The sequence below is a fragment of the Geospiza fortis genome, unplaced genomic scaffold (genome assembly GCF_000277835.1).
Source record: "Geospiza fortis unplaced genomic scaffold, GeoFor_1.0 scaffold23, whole genome shotgun sequence".
In the NCBI taxonomy this organism is placed as follows: domain Eukaryota; kingdom Metazoa; phylum Chordata; class Aves; order Passeriformes; family Thraupidae; genus Geospiza; species Geospiza fortis.
This window is the reverse complement of record NW_005054303.1, coordinates 11610016-11630327: the sequence shown is the minus strand read 5'-3', so window position 1 is coordinate 11630327 and position 20312 is coordinate 11610016. Positions and strand designations below refer to the sequence as shown.

General features: G+C 45.0%; 1 protein-coding gene across 1 annotated transcript in view; it reads right to left on the bottom strand.

Annotated features, from left to right (window-relative positions):
• Window positions 1-20312, bottom strand: part of RTN1 (reticulon 1) — a 94519-nt gene that overhangs the window by 5409 nt on the left and 68798 nt on the right. Inside the window, exons 2-3 of the mRNA XM_031066199.1 lie at window positions 3750-4487; window positions 6-16 (exon numbers count right to left, since the gene is read on the bottom strand). Of these exons, the coding sequence (XP_030922059.1) occupies window positions 6-16; window positions 3750-4487 (749 nt within the window). The remainder of the gene's footprint in view (window positions 1-5; window positions 17-3749; window positions 4488-20312) is intronic.

Sequence of the window (20312 nt, the reverse complement as noted above, 5' to 3'; positions counted from 1 at the left end):
CTGACCAGACAGAATCCTGTGTTTGAATGGAATTTATGCATCATGTATGAGATGTATGAATATGCAACAGGCTACTGGTTTTAAGGGTTAATCCTCTGCTAACGTGGGTCCTTTTTCAGGCTTATTTTGCCCAGAAAAGGTACCCAGACTGTCCCTAACTCTTTGTTTCTATTGTCTCATATTGTCCTAATCCAAATTGTTCAAATTTTTATTACTCTAATTATATTACTATTTTTATAACAATTTCATTACTATTAAACTTTTAACATTTAAAAAAAAGTGATTGGCGTTTTTCACACTATAATTATACAATTACTTAATAATAATAAAAATATATATTATATCTAATATAAAACTATATAATTATATATAATATATAATGTAATCAATATTAATTTTTTATCTAATTATACAATAATACCCAAATCTATTTTTAAAAACCCACAAAAAACTAACCTCTACCCTAAAAGCTCCATCTTACTTTATATATATGACTATATTCTAAAACCTTAAACTCTAAGTTTTCTACTATATAGTTTAACTATATATGGTTTAACTATAACTATAGTTATAGTATATAACTATATATAGTTATATATATAGTATAGCATATATATATGCTTATTTTCTACTATATAATATTACACACTTCTATTCAAACTACACACCTATAATATTCATTCTGTCATTCAATTCAAAAAACTTTCTCCATAACCTCAAATCAAATGCAATATTCTCAATACCTCTCAACATAAAAAAATCTAAAGTTCTCAATAACCAAAATTCCAACAGGAACCAACAGAACAGATTTCACAGCAGCACATTTCCCTCTAGGAGAACTGGGAGCACAGGCACAAAGTCTCCCTGCCTGGGATGACTCGCAGCAATAACAGCTTGACCTTATACAGCATCTCCCATGCAGGTACTCCCTATAAAAGAAGCATCACTGACTGAAGAAAAAGCTGAGGCACAAGACAGTGCTGGTCACTGCTTGACCAGTGACTCAACAATGTGGTTTTAACCAGGAAAATCCTCAGTCAAGAGGAGCATGGGCTCAGGACACACATGACAGCATCAGACTGTCACCAACAGTCTGTTCTGGGGACAAATACACACATGGGCTGCTGGGTTCTGCTGATCCTAACAACCCATGCGTTCTGCTTTACCAAACTTTAACTTTCAGGTGTGGAAAATTTCAGATTAGACACTTTTCTCTCTCTCTCTCTTTGTTTTGTTTTGTTGACTAGTTGGGGTTTTTTATTAATTTGGGGTTTGGTTTTTTTTTCAGGGTGCGAGTGGTGAATTCTCTCTGCTTTTAGGTCTGTTGCGTTCAAGAATTAAACTATTTTTTTTCTACTGTAATTATTAATATCATTATGAACTATATTAAGAAAAATAATGACTATCTCATCACCCAAAATTTGAAACAAAACAAAAATATTAACAGTCTAGTCTGCGTTTTCTGACTGCAATTCCCCAGTCACAATTTACACAGCCATCAAGAACACATGGAAATTTGTCCTCTGGAATCCTGAGTGTTCATTTCCTAATTAAAAGTCATTATTAATGTGATGGGCTCACTAAGTGGCACTGCAGGTTGGGAGGAGCCACGAAAGCCGCCAGGAAAATAAATCCCCAAGTTTCCTCCAGCAGATGCTGATGAAGAGGTCCCTGACAGGACAGTGCCTGCAGGTGAACACAGGGCTGGCTCCCACAGTGGAGTGGAGGAAAGTTTCCAACCCACAATGACACAAAAATGTCCTTTTGCACCCCAGATTGTGGCCACAGACAGGATTCAGGTGCTGGTGCTCTTACACCACACTCCCATTTGGATGCTGGGAATTTTCTGGTGCACTGGGAGCTCCTGCATCCTCCTCTGGGTGCAGGAAGCAACACGTGAGGGTTTTCTCCCAGAGCCAGACTGAACCCGGCACCAGTCCAAGCAGGCATGTGACTTCCAGCCCTGGTAACACAGCAACGCTGTCCCTGGGCTTCACCCTGCTCCTCCCAGCCCTGGCATTCACCTTGTGAATAAAACAGCCCTTTGTGGCCAGCAGCAGGGTGTCACATTCACTGCTGGCACTGGGAGGTGGATAAATATCCAGGGCCTTTCAGCACAGAGACAGACCACATCTTCCTTCCCCAGAAAGATGAGGGCCAGAGATTAAAAGCAAAATGTTTTCAAAAGTCTTGATCCAAGCAGGGGGTGCTGGCAGCTTTGCCAGAATGCTTGAGGGGTATCTAGGAGCCACGACTTTGCTGGGTCACTGCATGGGAATAGCAAGGGCAGGTTTTGAATTTCTTCATCACTTATGAATGTGGGGTCGGGGCATGGAACATTCCCAGCTGCAGGAAAGGAGGGAAAATCCAGAGGAAACACCCTTTGGGAGCCAGCCTCTAGAAAGAGATGCCTTCTTCTTTCCTTAATAGGATGGATAAGCAGTTTTGATGTGATACGGATACCCAGCATCCCCAAGGCAGCCTTGAACAGACACCAGGACTGAATAAGTAACAGTGCCTGAAGTCCTTAATTACCTTGTAGCAAAAAGTGTAAATCGATGAACAGCGGCACATCTCAGGAGCAGTGTGTGATTTCACTCAGTCAAATAAAAGAAGAAAAATGTGGCTCTAAAGTCTATTCATTAAAGTTTCTGGCTGATGCAGGCAGAATAAATTCACAGTGTGGTGGACTCTATCTCCTTTTCCTATGTGGAAGTGCACAAATCCTCCCTCACTTTTCTGTAGGAACCAAATATTCCTCCAAGGAGAGGTATTTGTGTGGGTGCCAGACTGCCATTTTAAGGAAATTCTAGTTGTTTTTTTTTGTAATGCTTCTAAATCAAATTGAAGCAATGGAAGTTTCAGCTTGCGGATGTTCTTTGTCAAATGTTCATTGTTAAAGGATTTTGATCTGGGAAATTTAATTTTCAGTCTAAAAATTTGGTTTTCTGTCACAGAACTTTAGTCCTTTTGAAAGGATTATTCTACTTTTACATTTTAGCAGTGTATAATAGGAATAATGGGCAATAAATATTATGGACTACTGCAGTAATCAGACAGTAGGAAAAATATATAAACATGGGGTTTTGGTAACCCCCCAAGAGCAATCAGGAGTCTTTTAAAGAATCTGGCCCTTTGTCCCTCTAGTTCCCTTTGTAAATGAGGTGACAGCATTTCCCTCCTCAGCACTTTATAAAATCAGCACTTTGTCATGAAAACAGCACTGATTTTTAACAATTTAACCTTATTTTCTGCAGGGCCAAAGAGATGCTAAGCCAGCCACTAAAATTTTCATAATATCAACCCAGTCAGCTGCATTGCCCTGATCCCACATGCCTCATTTCTCTTGGGGAATCAGGGCAGCCAGGGTGACCAAGAGACCCCCAAACCACCAGGATCCAGCTCAAACCATGGCCTAGATGAAGATACCCCAGTGATGCCCACAGAGATACTGCTTCCCCTGAGGAGAGGTCCCTAAGGACTGGGCTCAGCAGGCCTGGATCCCTTTCCACACAGAAGGACAGCCCATCCTGAGGTGTGCCATGATGGGGAGAACAGTTTGCCTCCCCCTTCACTTTGGCTACACAAACTGGTGCCAGAGGAGAGCACAAACACCTCCTGCCATGGATACTTGTCAATGCCCTCTCTCACCCCAAAAATCCACGGTAATTCTCCAATGTGCAGGGTACAACTGCAATCACTTCTTGAGCAGCAAAACCCTCAGTGCCCTGCACCAAGACCAGCATTACCTGTGCCAGAGGAGGGTGGTGTGACAGATCCTGGGCTGTCATCCTCAGGCTCTGACACCGTCACCGTGGGCACCACCTCATGGCTCGGCTTCAGGCCGGTGTCCGGCTGAGTCGGGCTCGGCTCTTTGCTGGCAGCTTCCTTGGTGCTTTCTGTCTCAGTGAGTGTGATCTTGACAGGGGTTGTAGCCACAGAGGGACTGTGCTGACCCGCAGACTTTCTGTCTTCCAGCAGGTCTTGTTCCTTGGCTGCCTTTGTGCTCTCTGAAGGTGTCCGTGGAGGTTCGGTGGCATGGCTGGACCCCACGGGTGTTCCCCGGTACTTATCACTAAGGCCTGGGCTCTCATCTTCTGAGTCAGAGTCGTGTTTTTCTTGGTACTTTATTTCTTCTGATCTACTCATGTCCATGTATTTGTAAGCTTCTACTTTCATGGGATCTGCTAAGGTTTTGTCGACTTCAGTAGACTCTGCAGGAGTCATCTCTATTCCCGAGTCTGAGCTAAACAAGCCACGGGACTCAAACCCAGTCACGTCTTGAACAGGATGGCCCAGGGCATTAAACCCCTCTGTGCTGCCTGAGCAGGGAATGGGGGTGTTCTCCTGCTGGTAGATGCCTGTGAAATAGGTGGAGTCCCTCGGGGTGGTGTAGTGGACATCAGAGATCAGGGAGGTGTAGAAGGAGTTGTCCCCTCCGTTGGCAGTGGAGCCGTAGTCAAAGAGATGTGACGAGCCTGTGACACCTGAAGCAAACACACAAAAAACAGGCACAGTGAGACACAGGTGCCTGCAGGATTTCTGCATCAAGCTTTCTGCAAAGCCACACTCACCCCCTGCTGAGCTTAGATTTGGTTTGTGAACCAGACTTGACTTTGCTTGCAAGCTCTTGGGGACTGTCTCTTTCTCTGCCTTTGGGCAATATAATGGCACATCTGTCACACAAGGCTTCCAGCTGCTGCTCCATCTTAAAATAGCTAGAAGGATCCCGATAGTAACTAAGCATTCCTGGCCAATGTTTGCCAAGCCTGTAAATAAAAATTTCCTGTGGTTGCAACCTCACAGCATCCCTCACAATCCAACCCAGGGGCTTGTCATCCCATATGCTTAAAAGAAATCTAATGTCCAATACTAAACCAAAATTTCTTTTTGAATACATAGAACTGGAGAAATTTCATCTTAAGGAAACTTTTCATTATGAAAAAAAATTCTGCTGGACAGAAATTGAGAGGTCAAGTTGGCAAGCAGATTTAGATTACATTTTCTCTTAAGAGTAGCCACCTTAAATTTGTGAAACACCAAGGCAGAGACTCAACATCCTCATTTAGTGATTTCCACATGTTCAGAAAGCCGTAGCCCGTGTGCATCATCTAGAAATCATGCTGGCATGAAGGTGGTTAAACCCATGCATCATTTTCATGCCTCTAATTCCCTCTGCCACGCTCTCAGCTCTTCGGGATAATGCTAATTAAATTAGAAACAGCGGCCACTCTCCCTCTGCAGCATCCATACAAAGCACAGCTCGAGGACAGGAACAGCGAGATCCCCCACCAGGGAGGTGGAAGAGAGAGGATTCCTGTGGGGGCTGAGGGAACAGGAGGAGGAGGAACAAAGCCAATGTCTGTAGGAGCTGCTGCCTATGGGAGGGAGCAGCCTGTTAACCCCTCGTGTGCTGAAGCATCACAGGAGCTGGCTGGCTTTCTCCAACCTCTGCCCATCACCTGCGAGGGATGTGAGGCTCCCGACCTGCTCCACACATACCTGGGCTACCACATGCTGTCACAGGCACATTTTGTGAAAAATCCTTTCGCTAGGATTTTTTCTCCTGAAAAGCTGAGAGACCTCAGAAACGAAATGTAAATGATAATTATCTGCTGCTGTGGAATGCAACCGGTGCATCTTTGATTGGTCTCATGTGGTTGTTTTTAATTAATGGCCAATCACAGTCCAGCTGGCTCAGACTGTCTGGTCAGACACAAGGTTTTATTATCATTCCATTCCATTCTCTTCCTTGCTAACCTTCTGATGAAATCCTTTCCTCTATTCTTTTAGTATAGTTTTAATATAATATATATATCATAAAATAATAAATCAGCCTTCTGAAACATGGAGTCAAGATTCATCTCTTCTCTCGTCCTGGGACCCCTGTGAACACCACCACAACACACAGTGCAGATTTCATCACAAAACTAAAGGGACATTGCTGCAGGTGCAAAGCCAGAAGTTGGAACATGTCTATGCAAAAGCTCCCGAGGTACTTGCATTTGAGTATTTCCTTCCCCCTCACACACACAGAGACTGATACCATCTCTAAACACCACCACAACTGCTTTTCCCCACAGCCCTCCATGCATCAGGCATGTGCAGCTCATTTAGGGAGCCCTGAAGCAGTATTTTCTGCCCTGTAATACTTCAGAGTTGTAGCTGAAGGCTTTATTTTACTGCACAACCTCACTGGATTTGACACACACACACCTCAAGCCCTGCACAAAGGCAGAGTGATCATTTCCCTCATCTTATTTCTGCATTGCTCAGTGTTGTGATGTCTTACAAGCAATTTCTTTCCCCGGATTGCCTCTAGGCTGGGAACAACATGTCCCTCCCATTACAAGGGGAAACCTGGTAGCACAGGGAAAAAAGCAACCCAAAGCACCACTCTTTGCTTTTCAGCCTACCTATGCTACCTACTCCTGTGTCCCCATCCTCCCTGGCTTTGGGTGCAGTCCTCCCTGCTAAGCTGCTCCTGCACACACAATGCAGGCAGCAGCTCCATCTCCACAGCCAGGGATTTGTAGCAGCCTTTGCCACAGGAGAGCACAGAGCAAGGGGTGCTGCAGACAGCAGGTGGAAAATCATCCATTCCCAGTCATTCCCAGCCTTCAGCTGGGTGTTCTCACTGCTGTGTAGCACTGCACAGAACTTTTCATAGAAATATTTATCATCCTGGCAAGCTCTTGCCTCAGAGTAGGGAAGGTTACTGTGGAGATGTGAACTTGGGGTTTTTTCCCTCCTCTCTATCTATGCACCTTTACATTTAACTGTGGCATTCACATTCTCTGAAAAAATCCCTTTGCCCAGGATTTTTCTCCTGGAGAGATGAGAGGCCTCAGAAAAAAAAAAAAAAGGAAAACAATTCTTATCTCATCTGCTTCTCCTCTGTTTTGCTCGTGTGGAATGTGTTTGGAGATTGTTTACCCACAGGTGATTGTTTCAGTGGATTCTGCTGGGAGTTGTTTTCACTCTTTGGCCAATCAGGGCCAAGCTGTTTCAGGACTCTGGAAAGAGTCACCAGTTTTCATTATTATCTTTTTAGCATTTAGTAAGTATCCTTTCTGTATTCTTTAGTACAGTATAGTATTCTTTAATATAATATAGTATTATACAGTAATAAATTAGCCTTCTGAGAACATGGAGTTAGATTCATCATTCCTGCCTTTGTCGGGGCGTTCCCAGCAAATACAATATTTTACTACTCCAAATTTCACCTTCTGTTTTCCTGCCAGCTCACTCAGGGCTGCAAGATGCTTTTGTGACTTGCTGCAGGCAGATCCCATCCTCTCTGCTCCCAATAACTCAGTCCCAAGCAAAGCTACATGAGAATGAAGCCCAAGTGGAAAACCACAGTGAAACCAAAGCAGAATAAGGGATAAACTGGGCTGCCCAACACCCAGGTTCTACCTGAGGTCATCCAGTGCCTTGCAACGAGCTCATATCCAGAGCACTGTTTATTCCTAAATAAACAGTAAGCAAAAATGGAAAGGTTCTATTCCTTGCCAGTGCTCTTCTTGCTGAACTTGCCTTTCTGAAAATTATCCATGAACAGGCTTGGATTTTCACAAATGTGTTGGTTAGCTGGAATTATCTGATGCATTGTTTACACCAACATATTCCAGACTGTGAATTGCTGACTACAGACTATTCATGCCTGTTGCTGCCAGTATCTGCTGTTTGTAATTTACTGTTTGTGCTGGGTGAGTGGCTGTCTAAATCACAGGGTTTCAGGGCTGCTCTTTCACTAAATGCTTCCTCAGTGCCTCCTGGACCTGATCCAAAGCCCAGTGAATCCACTAGAAAATCCCCACTGACCCTGAGTGGCTGTGGACCAGCTCAAGATAGCTGTGGAATACTTTCTGCTCACGAGGAATACACTGTCACAACACCATCAGAGGGCAAAAATCCATTCCTACAAACATCCCACTATTGCTGGGAGAGAGGGAGCGCAAACAGAGACGAAGGAGGCTGAAGGCACTGCCAAAGCAATATTCACAGATGCTGCTCACAGCTTTCATTTGTGCTTTGTCCACAGTACATGGGAGCCAGAAGCACAAGCATTTGCAGCTCTTAGCAATGCTGATCAATAGAGCAGTGAAAAGGTTTCTAATGCATTTGTGTCAGGTGCTTCATAGCAGGAGTTATAGCCTGAGCAGCTCACAGAAGTGATAAAGTGAGCTCACGGTGATAAAGAGAGGTTGAGAAAATACCATCCTATTCTTTAGGTTATTCCTCAGCAGAAAGAAAAATAACCCTGAAATAGTCATTGACACAAACATCACATTTTCAAACATCATATTTTCAAGCAGTACAAACCCAGTACTGTAGCAGATGCTAACAGAGGAGATGAGTTAGAATGGAATCACTGTCAATCACAATCCTTTTTGTTTTTACCCTGCAGCAGCTTTGCAAATAGAAATGAAACCAGAAAATGCATTTCCTGCTGGGGTTGAGGAGGAGAGAGGGTTACAGGGTATGTGAGCAAAGGGAAGGTTCACATTAGCAGGACATATGGGGATCCTAACTCTCAAGGCGACAGCAGAGTCAAAAGCACTGAAGACAGCTGAAATTGCCTAATTAATAGGATTTAATGTAACTCCCTATTTCCACTGGGATTGATTTAAAGCCGTTGCCAAAACTGCCTCTCATTTGGGAAGTGTGAATCTCTCAGCTATTAGACTGGCTATTAAAGAGATGGAAACTGATAATAGCTGAGCAGATTTTTGCTGAAGAATAGCGTGCTCAGAGCCTGGTGATTAAGCAATGCCCTCTCTGAATTTAAGTTTATTTGTTTCAATATCCGTGGGAAGGAGAAGCCTTGAATAGCACCGATAACAGATGACAGTAGCAGGTCTGAATTTACCCTTGTTACAAAGGTTGGGGGTTTTTTAATCTGGATTTCACTCAAAACTGTCCAAAACTTGCCTGCCAATTCAGGTGAAGGAAAGCTATTCAGCTCTTGAGAGCAGCAGTTGTGCTTTCTTGTAACATGAGCTCTCGGGAAATAATTTCACTTCCTGCAACCAGCTAAGAAGTAATGGGTCTGATTCAATCACTCCAGCCCAGCTGAGATGCTCAGCAAGTTACATGTGTTTTCATCAACTGCAAAGGAAAAAAAATTGGAAAATGACTGTTTTGTTTGCTCAGAATAAGTGAATGCTCCAGAAATCCTCTCCTGTGGAACTGGATTTAGAGCTATTTAGCAATTGATACAGGAAATAATTTAGAAATCATTAGTTCCATGCAGAGTAGCTCTTAATTTAAGAAAGGCAGCTCAAGACCAATTTGGATCAAGGCAAGCTGCTCTGCTGCAGCACACTGGAACAAGGAACAAGAAGTTAGCTGAGGATCACAGGCAAGAAAAAGAGCAGATTTAAATAAAAGCAATTCCTTTTTCACCCCAACTAGAGTATTCTTTGCCTTATTAAAATTGATCACTTCAGAATATTGTGCTCAACTTTCAAGAAAATTTAATAAACCTTATTTCATATTAACCTGTCAAGCTCCACATGCAGCTCTGGTGATCTTCACTGGCACAGACAGAGTGACATTTGAGGGAACTGGTCTAGTGGAAGGTGTCCCTGACCACAGCGGAGGGTTGGAGCAAGATGAGCTTTAAGGTCCCTTTCAACTCAAACCATTCCATGATTCTGTGATGTGAAATTTCAGTTCCCCAAAGCTGGCAACCCCTCAATGCAAGGTTCCGTATTTATTGCATGTCACTGATTTGCTCAAAATTAATAACTTTCCAGAAGAGAGGGGAGAACTGATCTTTAATTAGGTGATGCAGCTTTTACAGCCTGGAGCTGTGCAGAGAAGACAAAATCTTTTTGGTTGCAATGGGAGGAATCAAGGTTTCAGTGACCTTTTCAGAAAAAAGCAGAACAGTGGGAGCAAGCAGCTTCCAGCAACTTCCTGTAAGTCTTTTAAATAGCTGGCTCTGACTTTTTGCTTTGGATATTGAGCTTCAGGAGTCATTACTGGCTGCTCCCAGGCTGCAGGGATGAAAGCTCCCAGAAGCAGGGAGCTTCTTCCCAGCTCTCTCCCATGTCCACCCTGTCTGATTTCAGTACAGTAATTAATCAACTAGAGATACAATTTCATTTTTATCACTCAGCATGACCACTAGGAAAATGTATCTTCCTGCTTTCTTCCAAATGCACAACAAAATTAGTGATTAAACAGTCCTGCCTCTCTTTTCTGTATCAGATTTACAATTTTGTCATCAGCCACTAGTAAAAAGCCTTTCCTTGACCTTGGCTTCTTTTTATTCCTCACACTTAAAAATGAGGGGAAAAAAAGGGAAATAATTTTTCCTGGTTTTTGACCTTGATACATGATGTTTCATTGCATCCTTTTAGTCCCCCAACTCAGTTACTTTCCTTTTTAAAACTCATAATGTCTTACTGCATTCTCTTCTGTATCCATACACATCATTATGCAGATGGTCAGTCTTACATCACTTTTCCACTCCTCTTTCCCATACCCAGACAGAACAGCAGTCCCAAGTCTGTCTCCAAATTCAAAGCATACCATTTTCTTGGATCCAGACCAAGCTGTTCTTCCCTCTCTGCTTGATTTCAAATTCACCCCAAACCTCAGGAAACTCCAGATTTTCCAATGTCTTTCACTAGTACCTTCCTGGCAGTGGCAAGGGCAGCTTGCACCAGTGGCAGAGGCATCACTCAACCCCAGCCCAAATCATGCACTGCTTCAGAAGGATCTGGCCACCCTCAGGGATATTTGAGTGCACCACTTGGGAGTTACACTCTCAGTTCTACAAGACCCTTCTGCATGAATTTTCTAACCCCAAACACTTCAATATCCATACAAAACTCAAAAACACTTTAGCAATTGTGCTCCAACTCGAGCAGAGCTTGAAACCCAAATGGCTGAGAGCTCAAAGAGCTGAGATGCTCACAGAGGCACCACTGTGCTGTGGATAACACCACTGGATCAGCTCCGAGTGTCCCCTGGATTTGCCTTTTTCAGTGTCTGGTGTAGGAATGTGCCCCTTGTTGACAGAGTGGCAAAACTACCCTTTGTCCTCCTAAAAAGGAAAGAAGCCCAGAAGTTTCTCTCATCCATTAGGTGAAAAGCCACCTCACAGGACCTTGGGGACTTCACCTCAAACTTAAGAATAGCTAATTGGACAGAAGCCAATAAGTCCTGCCTGGGCAGTTAACTAGAAAAGGACGTGAACAAAGAAACTAACTGCTTTTGCAAAGTGTTTTACCTGGAGCAAGAACATCTAGCACCTGGCTCGGTTTTTCTGTTTGTTATTTTGCCTTTTATTAAACCTTTTTGTTTCCAATGCTGCAACAGAAGTCATCCTGCTGATTTTTATGCCTCCAAGGGTAGCTGAGCTATCTTGAGGGTGTTATAGGCTTCCAAGAGCTTATTAGACCTGGCTCCAGAAGGTTACTATAACAGGCTGGAGCTGTCAGCCCTGAGCTATCCCACCTCCAGATGCTCTGGGCTAGACAGACAGAGCAGAAAGCTGCCTGCAGGAGAGCTGCAGCAGGGCGTGCATCCCTGCAACCAGTGCCAGCTATTCCCAGCTGCCAGGAGATGGTGCTCTTTGTTTTAGCTTGGGATTCCCAAACCCACTTTACAGGTTGGCAACTTCCTTTCCTCCAGAACTCTCACCATTCTGTCTGCAGCACAGATACATCCCCACAAATGGCATTGGCAGACACGGACGGCCACACCCCGAGAGTCTTTTGGGGACTCATTTGCACAATGGGTGCCTCAGGAAAACCGGATTGTTAAAAATAGGTTAGAAACTGTTGTAAAATAGTTGATAGATCGTTAAGTATGTATTGTTAGTTTGGTTATTATATTGTAAAAGGGGTTAAAAGGGGAGTTGTAAGAAATACGGTACTCAAGGTACCATAACACACCTAAGGAAAGTGCACCACGAGCCAGCCTGGACAGAACTGTAATGGGCCAATCAAGCGCCTTAAACCTTCATGCAAATGAAGGATCCAAAAAGAAACCAATCCAAAGGGACAAAAATCAGGATAACAAGGGGCTTCCGACCCACTGAATCCATGTTGCTCCATCTGGGACATCAGGACATCGCTGTTCAAGGAGATCCAGCACTGGCTCTGCAGCATCCTCAACGGGAACGCTCCTGCTCGGCCAGCGGGCTCCCTTGCTTTAGGCCTTTCTTTTTCTTATCATAAATGCTGAAATCACTTTAGTACCGGGAGCTTGCTCTCGTTTTTAACAGGATGGTTCAAGAGGGTACCTGACCCTATACTGTTATTGCTCCTGTGGTTCTCTGCATGGTCCTGAATGTGCTGGGGACACAGAGAGCAGCAGGAAGGTGGCTCCTCGCTGCCTCCAGCTGCTGGCAGCCCGTGCCTCAGCTCCTGGGGACAGCAGGGAGTCAGTGCCTCAGGTGTGCAGGTTACCCATCTGTCCTAGGGTGACATGATGATGCTTGAATCCCCATTCGTGTGCTCTGTTTATGCTGGATATTATGTTCTGTGCCTTCAAGACTGGCTCTGAAGAGTGAAAGTTTTGTTTTGGTTTTGTTATCAGCTGCTCCTCCACAGCTGGTGGGACACACAGACAGGGCAGTACATGGTGCTGCTTTTGCTTTTTGCTGGGCTTTTCGCTTTGCTCTTTGCTTCTGCTTTTCTCCTTCTTTGCTCTTGCTTTTTGCTTCTGCTCATTAGTTAGTTTAGCTAAGTAGACCAAATTTTTACCTGGACAGTTTTTCCTTTCCTTTTTTTTGGAACCACTCGGGCCTGCTCCGGACTGGGGCCTGGCAAACACCGAGAGTTTGCACCCTGGGGCCTGGCGGGGCCTGCTCTGGGCAGCAGCTGCCCCAGGCCGGAGGGACTGAGAACAGAGCCACCACCCCCAGAGAGACTTTCTGAATTTGTCATCTTTTTCAGAGAGGTGACAGAGTGGTGTCACCCAGTATTGTTCATTTTGTGTGCTGGGGGGTGCTGTGCCTGTTAAATAAACAGGTTCTTTCCACTTCTCTCTGAGGAATCCTTCCCGACCCAGCTGGGGGGACGAGCTGTGTGGGTTTGCTTTCTGGAGGGGTCCTCTTTTGGAAGTTTTCTCCCAGATTTGCCCTAGATCAGGACACCATCCTTCCCCTCCAGATCTCACAGCCACCAGAGGAAACATTGCCATGGCGGGTTCTGGCTCCTGCACAGGTAGGAGGGCAAGAGGACAGCATGGAAAAAACAGGCTCAATCCTATTGACACTCAGATTACTCAAGTGATTTCATTGGAGTGACTTCTGATTCATCCCCCCCCTAAGATGGAAGCAAGTCCTAAATAAGTTAATGATAAGATTAGGTGTATGTAAAACCTCTCCTCCAGGTCATTTTGCAGAAGATATGAGTTACTACAGCCTCCCAGCTGGAGTTGCATCACTTTCCCACAGCTTTAGCTGTAAACAGGCCTTGCAGCTTCCAGACCCAGGGATACCCAATCTCAGTCCTCTGCATGATAAATACATGGGGGAAAGGGGGTCAGCTGGGATCCCAGCCCCCAGAAACCTTGGCTGCTGAGGATCAGCAACCTTCATCAATTCCCCACCTTCTTGTAAGAAGAGAAACTGGAGCAGGGAACAAATCCCTTTCAGGATCCAACCCTTAGAGGCCCTAACACTTTTGGGAGCATCAGCCTGCCTGGTTGAGAAACTCTCCTCAGCAGCTGGTGGCAGGTCACCACCACGTTATGGTTCTCCCCTAGGACCTGCCTGAGGGCTTTTCCTGTTGCCCCAACCAGCTTCTGGTTTCTTCCAACAGCTGGGCAGGCATGGATCAGGTCCTGGCTCTGCTCTGGAGTGCTACAGCCTCATCTGTGGGTGGGATGTATAGGAAACACTGCTGAGCTTTTAATAAGATTGAGATGGTCCACTCCATCCCAGCAGGATATTAACAGCATTGTTTTTTTGGCCACAGGTGCTGCAGCACAGCAGCTGTTGTTTCCCTGTCAGTGCCTCTCCAAAAAGACACCAGGGTCCACTTTTTGCTGCTGCTGAGGGTGTTGTGGTGTACCCCAGACCAAGCCAAGTCAAACAGGGGAGCAGAGCTGCCAGGTTTGGTGATGCTGAAGACCCTCAGCTCCCGTGGACATCCAGAGCACTCCAGGGCTCACAGCACCAGGCAGGGGAGGTGCCCCAAAGCCAACCATCAGTGTGCAAAGTGAACCTATCCTAAATGATTCAGCACTTCCCACCCCCAGCTGCCCTCGGGGCTTTCTGCTTCAATAAATTGTCCCAGAGAGCTCCAATTTGACCTGGCAGTAAAACCCTGGCATAAGATCTGTGACAGCTCTCCACAGCACTCTGGACAGCATGAAAAATACAGAGCATTTTAAAAGGAGGCCTGAGAAAGCACAAGAACAGTTTGAAACGTGCACAAATTTGCAAATGCTGCTAGATGTCCAGCATTACTTAAAAAGAATATATATATATATATATGTAGATAAAGATCATTTAGTGAGTTAACAAAAATCTGGTTCTTGTAAAAAGGTTTTCACTCCAGTGATAGTAAGATGACTGGTTGATAGGTTTCAATGACACCATGATACTACCTAAAATACCTTCAAATGCAATTTCCTGAGCATAATTAAAGTCCACTTATAAGATTAATTCTTTCTTATTTCATCACAGTCACATTTTCCCTGGAATGATAAAACTTCACTGAGCTCCACGACAAAAATACTCCAAGCACTAAGTGAATTAGCACCTAAATCATGCTTTTCCATTACCTGAAATGGGGCCCAACTCCCTTTAGAGCAATAGACTCCAAAGCATCTCACAAAATCTGGATGTGTTTGGCTAAGTCTCATTCTTCTTTTAAGTTTTAACATACTGAAATCCCATTTCCAGCATGATTCAGGAAATTCAGCTGCTCACTGCTTTTACCAGGGCAGTACATGGTGCTGCTTTTGCTTTTTGCTGGGCTTTTCGCTTTGCTCTTTGCTTCTGCTTTGCTCCTTCTTTGCTCTTGCTTTTTGCTTCTGCTCATTAGTTAGTTTAGCTAAGCAGTCCAAATTTTTCCTGGACTGTTTCTCCTTTCCCTTTTTGGAACCACTCGGGCCTGCTCCGGACTGGGGCCTGGCAAACACCGAGAGTTTGCACCCTGGGGCCTGGCGGGGCCTGCTCTGGGCAGCAGCTGCCCCAGGCCGGAGGGACTGAGAACAGAGCCACCACCCCCAGAGAGACTTTCTGAATTTGTCATCTTTTTCAGAGAGGTGACAGAGTGGTGTCACCCAGTATTGTTCATTTTGTGTGCTGGGGGTGCTGTGCCTGTTAAATAAACAGGTTCTTTCCACTTCTCTCTGAGGAATCCTTCCCGACCCAGCTGGGGGGACGAGCTGTGTGGGTTTGCTTTCTGGAGGGGTCCTCTTTTGGAAGTTTTCTCCCAGATTTGCCCTAGATCAGGACACCATCCTTCCCCTCCAGATCTCACAGCCACCAGAGGAAACATTGCCATGGCGGGTTCTGGCTCCTGCACAGGTAGGAGGGCAAGAGGACAGCATGGAAAAAACAGGCTCAATCCTATTGACACTCAGATTACTCAAGTGATTTCATTGGAGTGACTTCTGATTCATCCCCCCACTAAGATGGAAGCAAGTCCTAAATAAGTTAATGATAAGATTAGATGTATGTAAAACCTCTCCTCCAGGTCATTTTGCAGAAGATATGAGTTACTACAGCCTCCCAGCTGGAGTTGCATCACTTTCCCACAGCTTTAGCTGTAAACAGGCCTTGCAGCTTCCAGACCCAGGGATACCCAATCTCAGTCCTCTGCATGATAAATACATGGGGGAAAGGGGGTCAGCTGGGATCCCAGCCCCCAGAAACCTTGGCTGCTGAGGATCAGCAACCTTCATCAATTCCCCACCTTCTTGTAAGAAGAGAAACTGGAGCAGGGAACAAATCCCTTTCAGGATCCAACCCTTAGAGGCCCTAACACTTTTGGGAGCATCAGCCTGCCTGGTTGAGAAACTCTCCTCAGCAGCTGGTGGCAGGTCACCACCACGTTATGGTTCTCCCCTAGGACCTGCCTGAGGGCTTTTCCTGTTGCCCCAGCCAGCTTCTGGTTTCTTCCAACAGCTGGGCAGGCATGGATCAGGTCCTGGCTCTGCTCTGGAGTGCTACAGCCTCATCTGTGGGTGGGATGTATAGGAAACACTGCTGAGCTTTTAATAAGATTGAGATGGTCCACTCCATCCCAGCAGGATATTAACAGCATTGTTTTTTTGGCCACAGGTGCTGCAGCACAGCAGCTGTTGTTTCCCTGTCAGTGCCTCTCCAAAAAGACACCAGGGTCCACTTTTTGCTGCTGCTGAGGGTGTTGTGGTGTACCCCAGACCAAGCCAAGTCAAACAGGGGAGCAGAGCTGCCAGGTTTGGTGATGCTGAAGACCCTCAGCTCCCGTGGACATCCAGAGCACTCCAGGGCTCACAGCACCAGGCAGGGGAGGTGCCCCAAAGCCAACCATCAGTGTGCAAAGTGAACCTATCCTAAATGATTCAGCACTTCCCACCCCCAGCTGCCCTCGGGGCTTTCTGCTTCAATAAATTGTCCCAGAGAGCTCCAATTTGACCTGGCAGTAAAACCCTGGCATAAGATCTGTGACAGCTCTCCACAGCACTCTGGACAGCATGAAAAATACAGAGCATTTTAAAAGGAGGCCTGAGAAAGCACAAGAACAGTTTGAAACGTGCACAAATTTGCAAATGCTGCTAGATGTCCAGCATTACTTAAAAAGAATATATATATATATATATGTAGATAAAGATCATTTAGTGAGTTAACAAAAATCTGGTTCTTGTAAAAAGGTTTTCACTCCAGTGATAGTAAGATGACTGGTTGATAGGTTTCAATGACACCATGATACTACCTAAAATACCTTCAAATGCAATTTCCTGAGCATAATTAAAGTCCACTTATAAGATTAATTCTTTCTTATTTCATCACAGTCACATTTTCCCTGGAATGATAAAACTTCACTGAGCTCCACGACAAAAATACTCCAAGCACTAAGTGAATTAGCACCTAAATCATGCTTTTCCATTACCTGAAATGGGGCCCAACTCCCTTTAGAGCAATAGACTCCAAAGCATCTCACAAAATCTGGATGTGTTTGGCTAAGTCTCATTCTTCTTTTAAGTTTTAACATACTGAAATCCCATTTCCAGCATGATTCAGGAAATTCAGCTGCTCACTGCTTTTACCCCTAGAGCAGACCAGGTTGTCCTCCAATCTCCCCTGCAGAAACACCTTCTCTCCTGGGCAGATTCCATCCCTATAATTCCCTTCTCAGGCACCTTCAACCCATCCAGCCCCACCTTTGCTGGGTCCCAGTTCCTTTTAAATTCAGCTTTTCATGATTGCTCCAAGTCAATCCCCAGCCACAGAGCCACAGATTCCAACTCAGCCTGGAAAAGGGAGAAATTCCAAAGCCAGATGCTTTTGATGCTGAGGTAACCCTGGGACAGAAATCACTGCCCTGCAGCTCCAGGCTCTTCTACAGTGAGGGAAAACCCAGTGCTGGAGAGGAGCTTTGCTGAAATAAAAGGTTTTTAATAAGAATCTGATACACATCTGGAGGGACTGCTGAATTCTCTCTATGCCTCTTGTACCTGACCACAACAAATTGTGGAAATTTCATGGAAAGCCATGTATAAAAATGAGAGAAAAGGCAAAAAGGGTTGTCTTGCACTTGGACTTGGCTCCCCAGCCCCCAAGGCTGAATCCACTCCAGCTGCATGAATCTTCCAGGGAGACAGAGCCACAATTGCAAAGAGGTTCAGCTGAAATCACTGAGGGCTCTAGAGAGGAAAATTAATTTTGTGACAATGCCTAACACCTACAGTGATGTGTCAGGCACAGTAATTCAGGGAGAAAACCAGCTGTCAGGCACTGCAGGCTGGGGTAAATCAGGAGTGACTCCACCAAAGGTACAAGAGTTACACCTGCATAAAAACTGTCACCAGGGAAGGAAGTACGAGGCCCTGGGAGCCAACAAATAGAGTCTGAAGACAAGGCATTACTGGCCATAAATCAGGATCAAATCTAACGCCCAGGGGACAGCAGGGAAATCTAGGTCAGAGAGGACACAGCAGTGCCAGGCTGACGCAGGCAAACACAGAAAAATATCAAAAATCATCATCAAGCTCTCTTTCCACCCAAGGTTTTCCCACCTCAACGTGACTTGCTCCAGAAAGGCCAGAGGACCAGGTGTGCTGGCTCCTGGAGTCTACAGGCAGCAACAAAAAACATTAACAGGACAAAAAACCCTGTAGAACATTGAGCAGAATACAGAATATGTAATATCAGATAATAGTTAAAGAAAATAAGAGAGATGGGGAGGTTCTGCAGAGACAGGTGAGGCAGCAGACTCTGATCCAAGAGCTAATGGTGTTTCCTTGCACATTAAGGGATTTCTCTCTGTTTCTAGAAGTTGATGCCACCAAGGATGCATCTGAAAGTCAATCAAAAAAGTTTTCAAAATTATTAAAAGTTAAACCTCTCCAACTAGTGCAGAATTTGGGGCAGAGCCACTGCAGTCATCAATCAGCATCAACCTGCTGGCTCCAGCTTCTGCTTGAGGAGGATTGGGCCATGTGTGCTATAACTAATGCTAGAAATGTCCTTGCCTTCAAGGTCTCTCCTTTCTTTACCTGCCACTGTGTCTCTTCTCCTGTGACAGATGAGTTCACTCCAAGCAGAGACAGGAAAATCCTCCCCAGACATCTCACCCCTGGAGGATGTTTTTTAGACCTATCCCACTCTTCTCTCTGTATTACAGAAGAACCAACACAAGTCCTTCCTTCCCTTTACTGGGAGTACATGACACCAAAACTGCTCACCTATTGGAATCCTGGATGCTGAGAATTTTAAACTTTCTGTGCTTAAAGGCACAGACCCACAAGAGAACACTGCATTTGACCTGAGGTCGTGGAACAGGCTTCCAAAATTGATTATAGCACTGGGATTATGGGCATGTAGTTGGTTAGAAGTGTGTAATATCACAGGGTGGAAAACTTAGAGTCTGGGATTTTAGAGTATAGAAATAAATATGAAGAAAGATGGAGGTTTCAGGGTGGAGGCAGGTTGTTCTTCTTTACCTTCTTTTTCATGGGTTTGGGTGATGTTTTGTAATTGGACAGAAAAATTTGCATTGAAGGGTTCCAGGGATCAGTTATTGGGTTAAAAGGGGAAATAATCTCAGTGTCCTTTCTTAATTGGATAGTTTAGTCTCAAAAGACCTTTTAACAAGAGATAGTTAGCTATTTTGTGCCTTGCTAATGGAAAGCTGCAGAACTCATGGTTGTGAGGCTGATAAGAAACGATAATCACCTGAGTCCAAACAGGAACTACCATCTGGAGTGCCTTCAGTCCAGACCCAGAGAAACCAACACTCACCCACCCAGGAGAACAGCCAGAAATTTTGAAGTGAAGGTATAATTAAGAATTCAAGGAACACAGGTTAGTTTGACTGTCACCTGTGGCAGTACCAGTTGGTTTCTCTGGGTCTGGATTGAAGGCACTTGAGACAGTAATTCATGTTCAAACTGAGGTGTTTATTATTTCTTATCAGTAAAACAGTCTCACTACTGTGAGTTCAGCAGCAAGGCACAAAATGGCCAACAATCTCTTGTTACAAGGTCTTTTAAAACTAAACTATCCAATTAAGAACTGACACCTAGATTATTTCCCCTTTTAACCCAATAACTGATACCAAAGAACCCACAATGTGGAATTTCTGCCCAATTACAAAATGCCACCCAAACCCATGAAGAAGAAGGAAGAAGAAGCATGAAGGAGAAACCCAGAACAACACCCTGTGCCCTCCATCTTGCTTCCATCCACAACATACTAAAAATCCCAAAACCTAAATTTCTCACCAATGATACACCTGCACTACTCTCTATAATCTATTTTACACTTTTGTGGATTCCAGTCTATCTTGAAGTCTGGGAAACTTTCTCTATGAATGAGGGTCAAAGTCAGTGCTCCCCTGGGGGTCAGGGCACCCCAGAGCAGACAGAGAAATATTCCCAGTGCCCTGGGTTTCCACAGTCACCCTCCCTGAGAGCCCAGGAGCTGTTCCTGCTCCTTCCTTCCTTTCAGGGACCCAGCTGCCCATAGCTGAGCTTGGTTGCTAAATCCCAGCCTTCTGCAGAGCTAATAACAGCAGAGCCTGCACTCCTGAAAGCTTTTGAGGCTGTGGCAGAGCAAGCTCGATCCAAACCACCCATTTGCTGGGATTGCTGTGTGTGATTAAAGCAGGAGGGGGGCAGCAGCTCCG